The sequence below is a fragment of the Vanellus vanellus genome (genome assembly GCF_965231255.1).
Source record: "Vanellus vanellus genome assembly, contig: HAP1_SCAFFOLD_2125, whole genome shotgun sequence".
Taxonomy (NCBI): Eukaryota; Metazoa; Chordata; class Aves; order Charadriiformes; family Charadriidae; genus Vanellus; species Vanellus vanellus.
In genome coordinates, this window is record NW_028128720.1 from 1 (window position 1) to 18,145 (window position 18,145).

The window sequence follows — 18,145 nt, forward strand, 5'->3', positions numbered from 1 at the left end:
GGGGGGCGGCATTGCCGTCAGTAGGTTTCAGGGTTAACAGAGGCTCAAAGGCGCTTTAAGGAGGGAGGGGGCGTTAAAAAAGGAGGGGGGGGGGGCTGAAGGGTTTTGGGGGGACCCCCCTCCTTAATGTGACCCCCCCCTTAATGTGACACCCCCCCCTCTTTCTGTTCCCCCCCCCCCCAGTGACCCCCCCGGATCTTCTGCCCTTCCTCCTGCAGCAGGACTGGGGCGCGCAGGGTGAGTGGGGGGGGGGGGGGGGGCAATGGGGGGGTCGCTTGGGTCCCCTATGGGGGGGTCACCCCCTATGGGGGGGCACTGGGACATCGGGGTCCCCTATGGGGGGGGGGCACCCCCTATGGGGGGGGGCACTGGGACAACTGGGTCCCCTATGGGGGGGGCACTGGGACACTGGGGTCCATTTGGGGGGGGGGCACTCCCTATGGGGGGGTGACTGGGACATCGGGGTCCCCTATGGGGGGGTCACCCCTATGGGGGGGCACTGGGATATTGGGGTCCCCTATGGGGGGGTCACTCCCTATGGGGGGGGCACTGGGACAATTGGGGTCCCCTATGGGGGGGGCACTGGGATATTGGGGTCCCCTTTTTGGGGGGGTCACCCCTAGGGGGGGGCACTGGGACAATTGGGTCCCCTATGGGGGGTGCACTGGGATATTGGGGTCCCTTTTTGGGGGGGTCACCCCCTATGGGGGGTCACTGGGACAATTGGGTCCCCTATGGGGGGGCACTGGGATATTGGGGTCTGCTATGGGGGGGGGTCACCCCTATGGGGGATCACTGGGACATTGGGGTCCCCTATGGGGGGGTCACCCCTATGGGGGGGGCACTGGGAGAATTGGGTCCCCTATGGGGGGGGCACTGGGATATTGGGGTCCCCTATGGGGGGGGTCACCCCCTATGGGGGGGGCACTGGGACATTGGGGTCCCCTATGGGGGGGCACTGGGATATTGGGGTCCCCTTTTTGGGGGGGTCACCCCTGGGGGGGGCACTGGGACAATTGGGTCCCCTATGGGGGGGGCACTGGGATATTGGGGTCCCTTTTTGGGGGGGTCACCCCCTATGGGGGGGGCACTGGGACATTGGGGTCCCCTTTTGGGGGGTCACCCGCTATGGGGGGCTCACCCGGACACCCCCCCCTCCCCTCCCCCCAGGAGAGGTTGGGGGGGGCGCCCCCTACGTGGAGATCCTGGAGCAGCCGAAGCCGCGGGGGATGCGCTTCCGCTACAAGTGCGAGGGCCGTTCGGCCGGCAGCATCCCCGGGGAGCACAGCACCGACACCACCAAGACCCACCCCACCATCCGTGTGAGTCTCCCAGTATAAACCAGTATAAACCAGTATAAACCAGTATGAGCTGGTACCTTCTCAGGCACCCCCTGACCCCTCCCAGAACCCCCCCTGGTGCCCCCGTCCCCGGGGAGCACAGCACCGACACCGCCAAGACCCACCCCACCATTCACGTGAATTTCCCAGTATAAACCAGTATGACCCAGTATAAATGGGTATGACCCAGTATGCACCAGTATGAACTCCTGCCTGCCCAGGAACCCCCCTGACACCTCCCAGAACCCCCCCTGGTGCCCCCGTCCCTGGGGAGCACAGCACCGACACCGCCAAGACCCACCCCACCATCCGCGTGAGTCTCCCAGTATAAACCAGTATAAACCAGTATAAATGGGTATGACCCAGTATACACCAGTATGAACTCCTGCCTGCCCAGGAACCCCCCTGACACCTCCCAGAGCCCCCCCTGGTCTCCCCCATCCCCACGGAGCTCAGCCCCTGCCCCACCAAGCCCCACCCCACCATTTGCGTGAGTCTCCCATTATACCCCAGTATCAACCAGTATAAACCAGTATAAAGCACGATGCGCTGATACCCACCCGGGGACCCCCCTCAAGTCCTCCCACCCCCCTCCCAGCGCCTCCACCTCCGCTTCGCCCATCACCCACCTCACCAAGACCCCCTCTCTCATCCATTTGACTCTCCCACTATACACCAGTATAAACCAGTATGAACTTCTGCCTGCGCGGTAACCCCCTTCACCCCTCCCAGAACCCCCTCCCCCCACTCCCCCTACCCCCTGAGGAGCTCACCCCGTGCCTTCCCGAGACCCACCCCACCGTCCCCGTGAGCCTCCCAGTATAAACCAGTATAAACCAGTATAAACCAGTATAGTTTTTTTTTTCCCCAGATAAATAACTACCGGGGGCCGGGGCGGGTGAGGGTGTCGCTGGTGACGAAGGAGCCCCCCCACCGCCCCCACCCCCACGAACTGGTGGGCAAAGACTGTCGCGACGGGTACTACGAGGCCGAGCTGCCCCCCGAGCGCAACGTCCACAGGTGGGGCCCCGTCCGTCTGTCCGTCCCTCCCCCAAAAATGTGGGGTGACACCCCCCCCACACCCCAAAATATGGGGTCCTCCCCCCAAAATATGTGGGGTCCCCCCCCAAAATATGTGGGGTCCCCCCCAAAAGTATGGCCTCCTCGTTATATGGGGTCCCCCCAAATGTATGGGGTCCCCCCAAAAATATGGGGTTCCCCAAAAATATGGGGTCCCCCTCCTTATATTGGGGTCTCCCCCCATATATGGGGTCTCCCCTCTTTATATGGGGTCCCCCCCTTATATTGAGACCCCCAATATATGGGGGGTCCCCCCAGTATATGGGGTGTCCCCCAATTTATGGGGTCCCCTCCCAAATATATGGGGTCCCCCCAAAATATGGGGTCCTTCTCGTTATATGGGGTCCCCCCCAAAAATATGGGGTCCCCCCATTATATTGGGGTCCCCCAAAAATATATGGGGTCCCCCCAAAATATGGGGTCCCCCTCCTTATGTTGGGGTCTCCCCCAATATATGGGGTCCCCCCTCTTTATATGGGGTCCCCCCCTTATATTGAGACCCCCAATATATGGGGGGTCCACCCAATATATGGGGTGTCCCCCAATTTATGGGGTCCCCCTCCTTATATTGGGGTCCCCCTCCTTATATTGGGGTCCCCCCAAATATATGGGGTCCCCCCAAAATATGGGGTCCTTCTCGTTATATGGGGTCCCCCCCAAAAATATGGGGTCCCCCCATTATATTGGGGTCCCCCAAAAATATATGGGGTCCCCCCAAAATATGGGGTCCCCCTCCTTATGTTGGGGTCTCCCCCAATATATGGGGTCCCCCCTCTTTATATGGGGTCCCCCCCTTATATTGAGACCCCCAATATATGGGGGGTCCCCCCAATATATGGGGTGTCCCCCAATTTATGAGGTCCCCTCCCAAATATATGGGGTCCCCCTCCTTATATTGGGGTCCCCCCAAATATATGGGGTATCCCCAAAATATGGGGTCCTTCTCATTATATGGGGTCCCCCCCAAAAATATGGGGTCCCCCCATTATATTGGGGTCCCCCAAAAATATATGGGGTCCCCCCAAAATATGGGGTCCCCCTCCTTATGTTGGGGTCTCCCCCAATATATGGGGTCCCCCCTCTTTATATGGGGTCCCCCCCTTATATTGAGACCCCCAATATATGGGGGTCCCCCCAATATATGGGGTGTCCCCCAATTTATGGGGTCCCCTCCCAAATATATGGGGTCCCCCTCCTTATATTGGGGTCCCCCCAAATATATGGGGTCCCCCCATTATATTGGGGTCCCCCAAGTATATTGGGGTCCCTCTCTTTATATGGGGTCCCCCCAAAATATATGGGGTCCCCCTCTTTCTATGGGGTCCCCCGAATTTATGGGGTCCCCCCTTATATTGAGTCCCCCCAATATATGGGGTGTCCTTCCCAATATATGGGGTCTCCCCCAAATTTATGGCGTCCCCCCCAAAATATGGGGTTCCCCCTTATATGGGGCCCCCCCAAAATATAGGGGGTCCCCCTATATATGGGGTCCCCCCCGATTTATGGGCCCCCCCCCAATATATGGGGTGTTGGGGACAGGGGCGTCTGGGGGTGACCCTCTCCGTTTTGGGGTCAGTTTCCAGAATTTAGGGATTCAGTGCGTGAAAAAACGGGAGTTGGAAGCGGCCGTGGCCGAACGGATCCGCACCAATAACAACCCCTTCAACGGTAACTGGGAGGACTGGGAGGGACTGGGGGCACTGGGAGGGGGACTGGGATGGACTGGGGGCACTGGGAGCACTGGGAGAGGGCCTGGGAACACTGGGAGAGGGACTGGGAGGACTGGTAGGGGGACTGGGAGGACTGGTAGGGGTACTGGGGGCACTGGGAGGGGGACTGGGAGCACTGGGAGGGGGACTGGGTCGGACTGGGAGGACTGGAAGGGGGACTGGGATGGACTGGGAGGACTGGTAGGGGGACTGGGGGCACTGGGAGGGGGACTGGGAGCACTGGGAGGGGGACTGGGATGGACTGGGACGGACTGGGAGGACTGGAAGGGGGACTGGGATGGACTGAGAGCGCTGGGAGGGGGCCTGGGAGGACTGGTAGGGGGACTGGGGGCACTGGTAGGGGGACTGGGAGCACTGGGAGGGGGACTGGGACGGACTGGGAGGACTGGAAGGGGGACTGGGATGGACTGGGAGGGCTGGTAGGGGGACTGGGAGGACTGGTAGGGGGACTGGGGGCACTGGGAGGGGGACTGGGATGGACTGGGAGCACTGGGAGAGGGACTGGGTGCACTGGGAGGGGGACTGGGAGGGACTGGAAAGGGGTGGGGGTTACTGGGGGGCATTGGGGGTTACTGGGGGGTGTCTGGGGGCTACTGGGAGGCACTGGGGCTTAGTGGACAGGATTGGGAGGGTTACTGGGAGCACTGCGGGGGGATTCCTGGGGGTGCCGGGGGGGTTACTGGTGGCAATTGGGAGCACTGGGGTTCCTGGGGGTGCTTGGGGGGGTGTCTGAGGGGGTGTGGGGGGTGTTACTGGTTCTTACTGGTGGTTACTGGTGTTTACTGGTGGTTACTGGTAGCAATGTGGGGGGGTCCCTGGGAGTGCCTGGGGGTTTACTGGTGGCTATTGGGAGCACTGGGGTTCCTGGGTGTGCTCGGGGGGGTGTCTGAGGGGGTGTGGGGGGTGTTACTGGTTCTTACTGGTTCTTACTGGTGGTTACTGGTGTTTACTGGTGGTTACTGGTGTTTACTGGTGGTTACTGGGAGCAATGTGGGGTGGTCTCTGGGAGTGCGGGGGGGTTTACTGGTGGCTATTGGGAGCACTGGGGTTCCTGGGTGTGCTTGGGGGGGTGTCTGAAGGGGTGTGGGGGGTGTTACTGGTTCTTACTGGTGGTTACTGGTGTTTACTGGTGGTTACTGGTAGCAATGTGGGGGGGTCCCTGGGAGTGCCTGGGGGTTTACTGGTGGCTATTGGGAGCACTGGGGTTCCTGGGTGTGCTCGGGGGGGTGTCTGAGGGGGTGTGGGGGGTGTTACTGGTTCTTACTGGTGGTTACTGGTGGTTACTGGTGGCGGCGGCGTGTCCCGGCAGTGCCGGCGGAGCAGCGCGGGGGCGAGTACGACCTGAGCGCGGTGCGACTCTGCTTCCAGGTGTGGGTGAGGGGTCCCGGGGGGCTGCGCCCCCTCCCCCCCGTCCTCTCCCAGCCCGTCTACGACAACCGTGAGTCCCCTCCCCCACCCCCCGGTAGCCCTCCCCCACCCCCCAGTAGCCCCCCAGACCCCCAGTAGCCCCCCTGACACCCAATAGGCCCCATGGACTACCTGTAGCCCCCCCGACTACCTGTAGCCCCCCCCGACCCCCAGTAACCACACCCGACCCCTAGTAGCCCCCCGACTACCAGTAGCCCCCCGAACTCTTGTAGCCCCCCTGACTACCCCTAGCCCCCCCCAAACCCCCCAGTAGCCCCACCCAACCCCCAGTAGCCCCCCTGACTACCCATAGCCCCCCAACACCCAGTAGCCCCCCGAACTCTTGTAGCCCCCCTGACTACCCGTAGCCCCCCCAGTAGCCCCCCCAGTAGCCCCACCTGACTCCCAGTAGCCCCCCTGACTACCCGTAGGCCCCCCCACCCCCCAGTAGCCGCCCAAGACCCAATAGACCCCCCAGACCCCTAGTAGCCCCCTGGACTACCCGTAGCCCCCCGAACTCTTGTAGCCCCCCCAAACCCCCCAGTAGCCCCACCCGACCCCCAGTAGCCCCCAGACCCCTAGTAGCCTCCCCGACTACCTGTAGCCCCCCCCAACCTCTTGTAGCCCCCCAACTACCTGTAGCCCCCCCGACCCCCAGTAGCCCCCTGACCTCTTGTAGCCCCCCTGACTACCCCTAGCCCCCCTGAACCCCCCAGTAGCCACACCCGACCCCCAGTAGCCCCCGACTACCCGTAGTTCCCCAGACCCCCAGTAGCCCCCCCAGACCCCCTGTAGCCCCCCCACACCCCAGTAGCCCCCCGACCCCCAGTAGCCCCCCCAGACCCCCTGTAGCCCCCCGACTACCCATAGCCCCCCCACACCCCCCAGTAGCCCCCCCGACTACCCGTAGCCCCCCCAACCCCCAGTAGCCCCCCAGACCCCCTGTAGCCCCCCCAAAACCCCCCAACCCCCAGTAGCCCCCCCAGAGCTCTTGTAGCCCCCTCTGACCACCAGTAGCCCCCCCAGACTCACCCCGTGTCACCCGTATGTCCCCGTGTCACCCTGTACCGCCCCACGTCACCCCGTGTCACCCCACGTCGCTGTGTGTGACCTTGTGTCACCCCGCGTCAACTATGCGTCTCCGTGTCACCCTGTATGACCCTCCGTCACCTGTACGTCACTCTGTGTCACCCCATGTCACCTGTATGACCCCATGTCACCTGTATGTCACCCCACGTCGCCCTGTATGACCCCGTGTCACCCCATATGGCCCTATGTCACCTGCATGTCACCCTGTGTCACCCTGCATCACCCCATGTCACCTGTATGTCCCCATGTCACCCCATGTCACCCCGTATGGCCCCATGTCACCTTTATGTCACTCTGTGTCACCCTGTGTCACCTCATGTCACTCTGTACGACCTCATGTCACCTGTATGTCACTCTGTGTCACCCCATGTCACCTATATGACCTTGTGTCGCGTGTACGTCACTCTGTGTCGCCCTACGTCACCCCGTGTCACCCTGTACGACCCCATGCCACCTGTATGTCACTCTGTGTCACCCCATGTCACCTATATGACCTTATGTCACCTGTATGTCACTCTGTGTCACCCCGTGTCACCCTGTACGACCCCATGTCACCTGTATGTCACTCTGTGTCACCCCATGTCACCTATATGACCTCATGTCACCTCTATGTCACTCTGTGTCACCCCGTGTCACCCCGTACGACCCCATGTCACCTATATGACCCCGTGTCGCCTGTACGTCACTCTGTGTCGCCCTACGTCACCCCGTGTCACCCTGTACGACCCCATGTCACCTGTATGTCACTCTGTGTCACCCCATGTCACCTATATGATCTCATGTCACCTCTATGTCACTCTGTGTCACCCCGTGTCACCTATATGACCCCGTGTCACCTCTATGTCGCTCTGTGTCACCCCATGTCACCTATATGACCCGGTGTCACTTGTACATCACTCTGTGTCACCCCGTGTTACCCCGTATGACCCCATGTCACCTGTATGTCCCCGTGTCACCCCGTGTCACCTGTATGTCGCTCTGTGTCCCCCCCCTGTCACCTATATGACCCCGTGTCACTCTGTGTCACTCTGTGCCACCCCGTGTCACCCCGTACGACCCCATGTCACCTGTATGTCCCTGTGTCACCTGTACGTCACTCTGTGTCACCCCATGTCACCTATATGACCTTGTGTCGCGTGTACGTCACTCTGTGTCACCCTACGTCACCCCGTGTCACCCTGTACGACCCCATGTCACCTGTATGTCACTGTGTGTCACCCCATGTCACCTATATGACCTCATGTCACCTCTATGTCACTCTGTGTCACCCCGTGTCACCTATATGACCCCGTGTCACCTCTATGTCGCTCTGTGTCACCCCATGTCACCTATATGACCCGGTGTCACTTGTACATCACTCTGTGTCACCCCGTGTTACCCCGTATGACCCCATGTCACCTGTATGTCCCCGTGTCACCCCGTGTCACCTGTATGTCGCTCTGTGTCCCCCCTGTCACCTATATGACCCCGTGTCACTCTGTGTCACTCTGTGCCACCCCGTGTCACCCCGTACGACCCCATGTCACCTGTATGTCCCCGTGTCACCCCGTGTCACCTGTATGTCGCTCTGTGTCCCCCCATGTCACCTGTATGTCCCCCTGGCACCCGGTATGACCCCGTGTCACCCCGTGTCACCCCGTGGGACCCCGTGTGACGCCGCCGTGTCCCCGCGGTGTCCCCGCGGTGTCCCCAGGCGCCCCCAGCACGGCGGAGCTGCGCATCTGCCGGGTGAACCGCAACTCCGGGAGCTGCCGGGGGGGGGACGAGATCTTCCTCCTCTGTGACAAAGTCCAGAAAGGTCAGCGCTCCCCGGGGGACACCCCCCCAAAAAACCCTGGGACCCCCCCAAAAATCCCTGTCCCCCCCCCCCCAGACTCCTGGGACCCCCCCCAAAACCCTGGGACCGCCCCAAAAAACCCTGGGACCCCCCCAAAAATCCCTGCCCCCCCCAAACTCCTGGGACCCCCCCCAAAAAACCTTGGGACCCCCCCAAAAACCTTGGGACCCCCCCAAACTCCTGGGACCCCCCCAAACTCCTGCCCCCCCCCCAAACTCCTGGGACCCCCCCAAAAAACCTGGGGACCCCCCCCAAAAACCCTGGGACCCCCCCCAAACTCCTGGGACCCCCCAAAAACCCTGGGACCCCCCCAAACTCCTGGGACCCCCCCAAAAACCTTGGGACCCCCCCAAAATCCCTGGGACCCCCCCAAACTCCTGGGACCCCCCCAAAATCCCTGGGACCCCCCCAAACTCCTGGGACCCCCCCCCAAACTCCTGGGACCCCCCAAAAACCCTGGGACCCCCCCAAACTCCTGGGACCCCCCCAAAAACCTTGGGACCCCCCCAAAATCCCTGGGACCCCCCCAATCTCCTGGGACCCCCCCAAAATCCCTGGGACCCTCCCAAAATCCCTGGGACCCCCCCAAACTCCCTGGGACCCCCCAAAATCCCTGGGACCCTCCCAAAATCCCTGGGACCCCCCCCCAAAAACCCTGGGACCCCCCCAAACTCCTGGGACCCCCCCCAAACTCCTGCCCCCCCCCAACTCCTGGGACCCCCCCAAAAACCCTGGGACCCCCCCAAACTCCTGGGACCCCCCCCAAACTCCTGCCCCCCCCCAACTCCTGGGACCCCCCCAAAATCCCTGGGACCCCCCCAAACTCCTGGGACCCCCCCCCCAAACTCCTGCCCCCCCCCCAAACTCCTGGGACCCCCCCAAAAAACCCGGGGACCCCCCCCAAAAACCCTGTGACCCCCCAAAAAAACCCTGGGACCCCCCCAAAAAACCTGGGACACCCCCCCCCCCCCAAAACTCTGGACACCTCCTGGGTCCCCCCCAAAACTCCCGCGTCCCCCCAACTCCCGCATCCCCCCAAAACCTGTGTCCCCCCCAAATTCCTGGACCCCCCCCCACCTCCTGGGTCCCCCCAACTCCTGGATCCCCCCCAACTCCCGTGTGTCCCCCCCAACTCCCGTGTCCCCCCAAACTCCCGCATCCCCCCAAAACCTGTGTTCCCCCAAAAAAACCTGGCCTCCCCCCAAACTCCGGTGCCCCCCCCAGCCCCCTGTGTCCCCCCCCCAACTCTTGGGTCCCCCCCCAACTCCTGTGTCCCCCCCAAATTCCTGGACACCCCCCCCCCAAACTCCTGTGTCCCCCCCAAACTCCTGGAACCCCCCCCACCTCCTGTGTCCCCCCCAAATTCCTGGACCCCCCCCCAACTCCTGTGTCCCCCCCAAAACCTGTCCCCCCCCCAAAACCTGTGTCCCCCCAAAAAAACCTTGCCTCCCCCCAAACTCCGGTGCCCCCCCAGCCCCCTGTGTCCCCCCCCAACTCCTGGGTCCCCCCCCAAACTCTCACATCCCCCCAAAACATGTGTCCCCCCCAAAACCTGGTTCCCCCCCCCAACTCCCGTGTCCCCCCCAACTCCCGCATCCCCCCAAAACCCGCATCCCCCCAAAACCTGTGTCCCCCCAAAACCTGTGTCCCCCCAAAAAAACCTTACCTCCCCCCAAACTCCGGTGCCCCCCCAGCCCCCTGTGTGTCCCCCCAAAACCCGCATCCCCCCAAAACCCACATCCCCCCAAAACCTGTCCCCCCCCCAAAACCTGTGTCCCCCCAAAAAAACCTTACCTCCCCCCAAACTCCGGTGCCCCCCCACCCCCTGTGTCCCCACCTAACTCCCGCATCCCCCCAAAACCCACATCCCCCCAAAACCCGTGTCCCCCCCAAAACCCGCATCCCCCCAAAACCTGTGTCCCCCCAAAAAACCTTGCCTCCCCCCAAACTCCGGTGCCCCCCCAGCCCCCTGTGTCCCCCCCCAACTCCTGGGTCCCCCCCAACTCCTGTGTCCCCCCCTAACTCCCGCATCCCCCCAAAACCCACATCCCCCCAAAACCCGCATCCCCCCAAAACCCGTGTCCCCCCCAAACCCGCGTCCCCCCCAAACCCGCGTCCCCCCAAAACCTGTGTCCCCCCCAAAACCTGGTTCCCCCCCCCAACTCCCGTGTCCCCCCCAACTCCCGCATCCCCCCCAAAACCCACATCCCCCCAAAACCCGCATCCCCCCAAAACCCGTGTCCCCCCAAAAAAACCTTACCTCCCCCCAAACTCCGGTGCCCCCCCAGCCCCCTGTGTGTCCCCCCAACTCCCGCATCCCCCCAAAACCTGTGTCCCCCCCAAAACCTGGTTCCCCTCCCCAACTCCCGTGTCCCCCCCCAACTCCCGCATCCCCCCAAAACCTGTGTCCCCCCAAAAAAACCTTGCCTCCCCCCAAACTCCGGTGCCCCCCCACCCCCTGTGTCCCCCCCTAACTCCCGCATCCCCCCAAAACCTGTGTACCCCCAAAAAAACCTTGCCTCCCCCCAAACTCCAGTGCCCCCCCAGCCCCTGTGTCCCCCCAACTCCCGCGTCCCCCCAAAACCCGCGTCCCCCCAAACTCCTGCGTCCCCCCAAAACCTGTCCCCCCCCAAAAAAACCTTGCCTCCCCCCAAACTCCGGTGCCCCCCCACCCCCTGTGTCCCCCCTAACTCCTGCATCCCCCCAAAACCCGCATCCCCCCAAAACCTGTGTCCCCCCAAAACCTGTGTCCCCCCAAAAAAACCTTACCTCCCCCCAAACTCCGGTGCCCCCCCAGCCCCCTGTGTGTCCCCCCAAAACCCGCATCCCCCCAAAACCCACATCCCCCCAAAACCTGTCTCCCCCCCAAAACCTGTGTCCCCCCAAAAAAACCTTGCCTCCCCCCAAACTCCGGTGCCCCCCCACCCCCTGTCCCCCCCCCCAACTCCCGCATCCCCCCCAAAACCCACATCCCCCCAAAACCCACATCCCCCCAAAACCTGTGTCCCCCCAAAAAAACCTTACCTCCCCCCAAACTCCGGTGCCCCCCCAGCCCCCTGGGTCCCCTCCCAACTCCCGCATCCCCCCAAAACCTGCATCCCCCCAAACTCCCGCGTCCCCCCAAAACCCGTGTCCCCCCCAAAACCCGCATCCCCCCAAAACCTGTGTCCCCCCAAAAAAACCTTGCCTCCCCCCAAACTCCAGTGCCCCCCCAGCCCCCTGTGTGTCCCCCCAACTCCCGGACCCTCCCCCAACTCCTGCGTCCCCCCAAAACCTGTGTCCCCCCCAACTCCCGTGTCCCCCCCAACTCCCGTGTCCCCCCCAAACTCCCGCATCCCCCCAAAACCCACATCCCCCCAAAACCCACATCCCCCCAAAACCCGCATCCCCCCAAAACCTGTCCCCCCCCAAAAAAACATTACCTCCCCCCAAACTCCGGTGCCCCCCCAGCCCCCTGTGTCCCCCCCAACTCCCGCATCCCCCCAAAACCTGCATCCCCCCAAACTCCCGCGTCCCCCCAAAACCCGTGTCCCCCCCAAAACCCGCATCCCCCCAAAACCTGTGTCCCCCCAAAAAAACCTTACCTCCCCCCAAACTCCGGTGCCCCCCAACCCCCCATGTCCCCCCCCCCCCCCCCATATCTAACCGCCCCCCCCCAAACCTTTTCCCGGCAGAGGACATCGAGGTGCGTTTTTCGGCGGAGGGGTGGGAGGCGAAGGGCTCCTTCGCGCAGGCGGACGTCCACCGCCAGGTCGCCATCGTCTTCCGCACCCCCCCTTACCGCGAGCCCGCCCTGCGCCACCCCGTCACCGTCCGCATGCAGCTCCAGCGCCCCTCCGACCGCGAGCGCAGCGAACCCATGGACTTCCGCTACCTGCCCCACCACGGTACCGCCGCCGCCACCCCCCCTCCTCCCCCGGGGGGGGGGGGAAACGGGATGGGGACATTGGGGGGACGCACGCGTAGATACACACACACACACACAGGTGCTGGCTCCTTTCGGGGTAACCCCGGCATCCTTTTGGGGTACCCTGAGGGTGCTTATGGGGCACTTTGGGGCACTTTGGGATGCTCTGGGCTCCTTTTGGGGCACCCTGGCTCCTTTCGGGGTACCCCCGGCATCCTTTTGGGGTACCCTGAGGGTGCTTATGGGGCACTTCGGGATGCTCTGGGCTCCTTTTGGGGTACCCCTGGCTCCTTTCGGGGTACCCCCGGCATCCTTTTGGGGTACCCTGAGGGTGCTTATGGGGCACTTTGGGATGCTTTGGGGTCCTTTTGGGGCACCCTGGCTCCTTTCGGGGTACCCCCGGCATCCTTTTGGGGTACCCTGAGGGCGCTTATGGGGCAATTCGGGATGCTCTGGGGTCCTTTTGGGGTACCCTGGCTCCTTTCGGGGTACCCCTGGCATCCTTTTGGGGTACCCTGAGGGCGCTTATGGGGCACTTTGGGATGCTCTGGGGTCCTTTTGGGGTACCCCTGGGTCCTTTTGGGGCACCCTGGCTCCTTTCGGGGTACCCCCGGGACCCTTTTGGGGTACCCTGAGGGCGCTTATGGGGCACTTATGGGGCACTTTGGGATGCTCTGGGGTCCTTTTGGGGTACCCCTGGGTCCTTTTGGGGCACCCTGGCTCCTTTCGGGGTACCCCCGGCATCCTTTTGGGGTACCCTGAGGGTGCTTATGGGGCACTTATGGGACACTTTGGGGCACTTTGGGATGCTTTGGGGTCCTTTTGGGGCACCCTGGCTCCTTTCGGGGCACCCCCGGCATCCTTTTGGGGTACCCTGAGGGTGCTTATGGGGCACTTATGGGGCACTTTGGGGCACTTTGGGATGCTCTGGGGTCCTTTTGGGGCACCCTGGCTCCTTTCGGGGTACCCCCGGCATCCTTTTGGGGTACCCTGAGGGTGCTTATGGGGCACTTTGGGATGCTCTGGGGTCCTTTTGGGGTACCCCTGGGTCCTTTTGGGGCACCCTGGCTCCTTTCGGGGCACCCTGGCTCCTTTCGGGGTACCCCCGGGGCACTTATGGGGCACTTTGGGATGCTCTGGGCTCCTTTTGAGGCACCCCTGGGTCCTTTTGGGGCACCCTGGCTCCTTTCGGGGCACCCTGGCTCCTTTCGGGGTACCCCCGGGGCACTTATGGGGCACTTTGGGATGCTCTGGGGTCCTTTTGGGGTACCCCTGGGTCCTTTTGGGGCACCCTGGCTCCTTTCAGGGTACCCCCGGCATCCTTTTGGGGTACCCTGAGGGTACTTATGGGGCACTTATGGGGCACTTTGGGATGCTCTGGGGTCCTTTTGGGGCACCCTGGCTCCTTTCGGGGTACCCCCGGCATCCTTTTGGGGTACCCCCAGGGCGCTTATGGGGCACTCTGGGATGCTTTGGGGTCCTTTTGGGGCACCCTGGCTCCTTTCGGGGTACCCCCGGCATCCTTTTGGGGTACCCTGAGGGCACTTATGGGGCACTTCAGGATGCTCTGGGGTCCTTTTGGGGCACCCTGGCTCCTTTTGGGGTACCCTGAGGGCACTTATGGGGTACTTCGGGATGCTCTGGGCTCCTTTTGGGGTACCCCTGGCTCCTTTTGGGGCACCCTGGCTCCTTTCGGGGTACCCCCGGGGCACTTATGGGGCACTTTGGGATGCTCTGGGGTCCTTTTGGGGCACCCCTGGGTCCTTTTGGGGCACCCTGGCTCCTTTCGGGGTACCCCCGGGACCCTTTTGGGGTACCCCCAGGGCGCTTATGGGGTACCCTGAGGGCGCTTATGGGGCACTTTGGGATGCTCTGGGGTCCTTTTGGGGTGCTCCTGGCTCCTTTTGGGGTACCCTGGCTCCTTTTGGGGTACCCTGAGGGTGCTTATGGGGCACTCTGGGATGCTTTGGGGTCCTTTTGGGGTACCACTGGGTCCTTTTGGGGCACCCTGGCTCCTTTCGGGGTACCCTCGGGACCCTTTTGGGGTACCCTGAGGGCGCTTATGGGGCACTTATGGGGCACTTTGGGATGCTCTGGGGTCCTTTTGGGGTACCCCTGGGTCCTTTTGGGGCACCCTGGCTCCTTTCGGGGTACCCCCGGCATCCTTTTGGGGTACCCTGAGGGCACTTATGGGGCACTTCAGGATGCTCTGGGGTCCTTTTGGGGCACCCTGGCTCCTTTCGGGGTACCCCCGGGACCCTTTTGGGGTACCCCCAGGGCGCTTATGGGGTACCCTTAGGGCGCTTATGGGGCACTTTGGGATGCTCTGGGGTCCTTTTGGGGTACCCTGGCTCCTTTTGGGGTACCCCCGGGACCCTTTTGGGGTACCCTGAGGGTACTTATGGGGCACTTTGGGATGCTCTGGGGTCCTTTTGGGGTACCCTGGCTCCTTTCGGGGTACCCCCGGGACCCTTTTGGGGTACCCCCAGGGCGCTTATGGGGCACTTATGGGGCACTTATGGGGCACTTCAGGATGCTCTGGGGTCCTTTTGGGGCACCCTGGCTCCTTTCGGGGTACCCCCGGGACCCTTTTGGGGTACCCCCAGGGCGCTTATGGGGTACCCTTAGGGCGCTTATGGGGCACTTTGGGATGCTCTGGGGTCCTTTTGGGGTACCCTGGCTCCTTTCGGGGTACCCCCGGGACCCTTTTGGGGTACCCTGAGGGTACTTATGGGGCACTTTGGGATGCTCTGGGGTCCTTTTGGGGTACCCTGGCTCCTTTCGGGGTACCCCCGGGACCCTTTTGGGGTACCCCCAGGGCGCTTATGGGGCACTTATGGGGCACTTATGGGGCACTTCAGGATGCTCTGGGGTCCTTTTGGGGCACCCTGGCTCCTTTCGGGGTACCCCCGGGACCCTTTTGGGGTACCCCCAGGGCGCTTATGGGGTACCCTTAGGGCGCTTATGGGGCACTTTGGGATGCTCTGGGGTCCTTTTGGGGCACCCTGGCTCCTTTCGGGGTACCCCCGGGACCCTTTTGGGGTACCCTGAGGGCGCTTATGGGGCACTTTGGGATGCTTTGGGGTCCTTTTGGGGTCCTCCTGGGTCCCCTTAGGGTCACTAGTGTGACTGGGAGCAACTGGGAGGTGACTGGGAGTAACTGGGGGGTAACTGATAGGTGCTTGGTGCAGCTTGGAGATGACTGGAGGTGACTGGGAGCAACTGGGGGGTGACTGGAGGTGACTGGGAGTAACTGGGGGGTAACTGAGAGGTGCTTGGTGCGGCTTGGAGGTGACTGGGAGTAACTGGGAGGTGACTGGGAGTAACTGGAGGGTAACTTGGAGATAACTGCTGTGACTGGGAGGTAACTGGGAGGTGACTGGGAGTAACTGGGAGCTGAGTGGGAGGTAACTGGTGTGACTGGGAGGTGACTGGAGGTGACTGGGTGGTCAGCGGGTGTCACCGGGAAGTGACTGGGAAGTGACTGTGAGTAACTGGGGGATAACTGGGAGATAACGGATGTGACTGGGAGGTGACTGGGAGTAACTGGGAGCTGAGTGGGAGGTAACTGGTGTGACCGGGAGGTGACTGGAGGTGACTGGGTGGTCAGCGGGTGTCACCGGGAGGTGACTGGTGTGACTGGGAGACCGCTCTGGGGGGTGCTTGGGGGGCTGACTGGGGGTTACTGGGAGGTAACTGGGACTTACTGGGAGGTAACTGGGACTTACTGGTGCAGGGGACCTGCAGTGCATCGAGGAGAAGCGCAAACGCACCCGCGAGACCTTCCGCTCCTTCGTCCAGCGCAGCCCCCTGCCCGGTGGGGGGCCGGGGGGGGGCCGGGGGGGTATTGGGGGGGGTCCCTGGGGGGGTATTGGGGGTCCCGGGGGGGTATTTGGGTTCCAGGGGGGGTATTGGGGGTCCCAGAGGGGGTATTTGGGGTTTGGGGGGGGTATTGGGGGTCCCAGGGGGGGTATTTGGGTCTGGGGGGTATTTGGGGTCCCTGGGGGGGTATTTGGGGTCTCTTGGGGGGTCCCCGGGGGGGTATTGGGGGTCCCAGAGGGGTTATTGGGGGTCTTTGGGGGATATTTGGAGTCTCTTGGGGGGGCCCTGGGGGGGTATTGGGGGTCCCGGGGGGGGTATTGGGGGTCCCAGAGGGGTTATTAGGGGTCTTTGGGGGTATTTGGGGTCTCTTGGGGGGGCCCTGGGGCGGTATTGGGGGTCCCGGGGGGGGTATTGGGGGTCCCGGGGGGGGTATTGGGGGTCCCAGAGGGGGTATTTGGGGTCTTTGGGGGGTATTTGGGGTCTCTTGGGGGGGCCCTGGGGGGGTATTAGGGGGCCCTGGGGGGGGTATTAGGGGGCCCTGGGGGGGGTATTGGGGGTCCCAGGGGGGGTGTTGGGGGTCCCAGAGGGGGTATTTGGGGTTTGGGGGGGGTATTTGGGGTCTCTGGGGGGGGGGTATTTGGGTCTATGGGGGTATTTGGGGTGCTGGGGGGGTATTTGGGGTCTTTGGGGGGTATTTGGGGTCTCTTGGGGGGGGTATTTGGGGTTTGGGGGGGTATTTGGGGTCCCAGGGGGTTATTTGTGGTCTCTTGGGGGGGCCCGGGGCGGGTATTTAGGGCTTTTGGGGGGGGGGCATTTGGGGTTTGGGGGGGGGTATTGGGGGTCCCTGGGGGGGTATTTGGGGTCTCTTGGGGGGTCCCCGGGGGGGTATTTGGGGTCCCCGGGGGGTATTTGGGGTCTCTTGGGGGGTCCCCGGGGGGGTATTTGGGGTCCCCGGGGGGTATTTGGGGTCTCTTGGGGGGTCCCCGGGGGGGTATTTGGGGTCCGGGGGGGTATTGGGGGTCCCAGGGGGGTTATTTGGGGTTTGGGGGGGGTATTTGGGGTCCCTGACTGTGCCCCCCCCCCCCCCCCAGGCCCGGCGCCCCCCGAGCCCCGCCCCCCCGGCGCATCGCGGTGCCCTCGCGCCCCCCCCCGGCCCCACAGCCCCCCCCCAGCATGGGTGAGTTGGGGGGGGGGGCAAATTGGGGGGGCAAAAGGGGGGAGAGGGAGGCTGATGGGGGGGTAAAAGGAGGGCTGGGGGGGGTAAAAAGGCGGTAAAAAGGGGGTGAGGGGCAAAAGGGGGGCAAATTGGGGGGGCAAGAGGGGGAGGTGGGCAAATTGGGGGGGGTAAAAGGGGCTGATGGGGCAAAAGGGGGGGCAAATTGGGGGGGCAATAGTGGGGGCTGATGGGGGTGAGGGGCAAAAGGGGGTCAAATTGGGGGGGCAAAAGGGGGAGGGGGGAAAATTGGGGGGGCAAAAGGGGAGGCTGATGGGGCAAATTGGGGGGCTAAAAAGGGGGGGCTGGTGGGGCAAAAAGGGGGCAAATTGGGGGGGCAAAAGGGGGGCTGGGGGGGCAAAAAGGGGGCAAATGGGGGGGGCAAAAAGGGGGGGCTGATGGGGCAAAAGGGGGGGCAAATTGGGGGGGCACAAGGGGGGTCGGGAGCAAAAGGGGGGGGGGCAATTTGGGAGGGGTTGGGGCAAATTTTGGGGAGGTTGTGGGGGGTGTGCAATCCCCTTACTCCTCACTCCCCCCCCCCCCCCCCCCCCCCAGGTCTCCCCCCCCTCCTTCTCTTTTGGGGGTCCCGGGGGGGCTTTTGGGGGTGCCCCCCCCTCCGCGCCCCCCCTTCCCCCCCCGAAGCGGAACCCCTGAGTGAGGCTTTGCTGCAACTGCAGTTCGAAGAGGGGGCCCCCCCCCACCCCCCCCCCCCGCGCTGGG

The 18,145-nt window shown here is 63.4% G+C and overlaps 1 protein-coding gene across 1 annotated transcript; it reads left to right on the forward strand.

The window, feature by feature from the left end:
- Positions 1 to 183: 183 nt before the first annotated feature.
- On the forward strand, positions 184 to 17,389 carry LOC309684092 (transcription factor p65-like; the record flags this gene model as incomplete). The annotated part of the gene is given in 10 exon segments (XM_082500049.1): positions 184 to 237; positions 1,171 to 1,322; positions 2,212 to 2,360; positions 3,997 to 4,088; positions 5,460 to 5,588; positions 8,340 to 8,444; positions 12,158 to 12,370; positions 16,127 to 16,207; positions 17,304 to 17,321; positions 17,324 to 17,389. Coding segments are annotated over 10 exon segments (1,059 nt in total), but the record flags the coding sequence as incomplete, so codon positions are not given.
- Between the last annotated feature and the right edge of the window lie 756 nt (positions 17,390 to 18,145).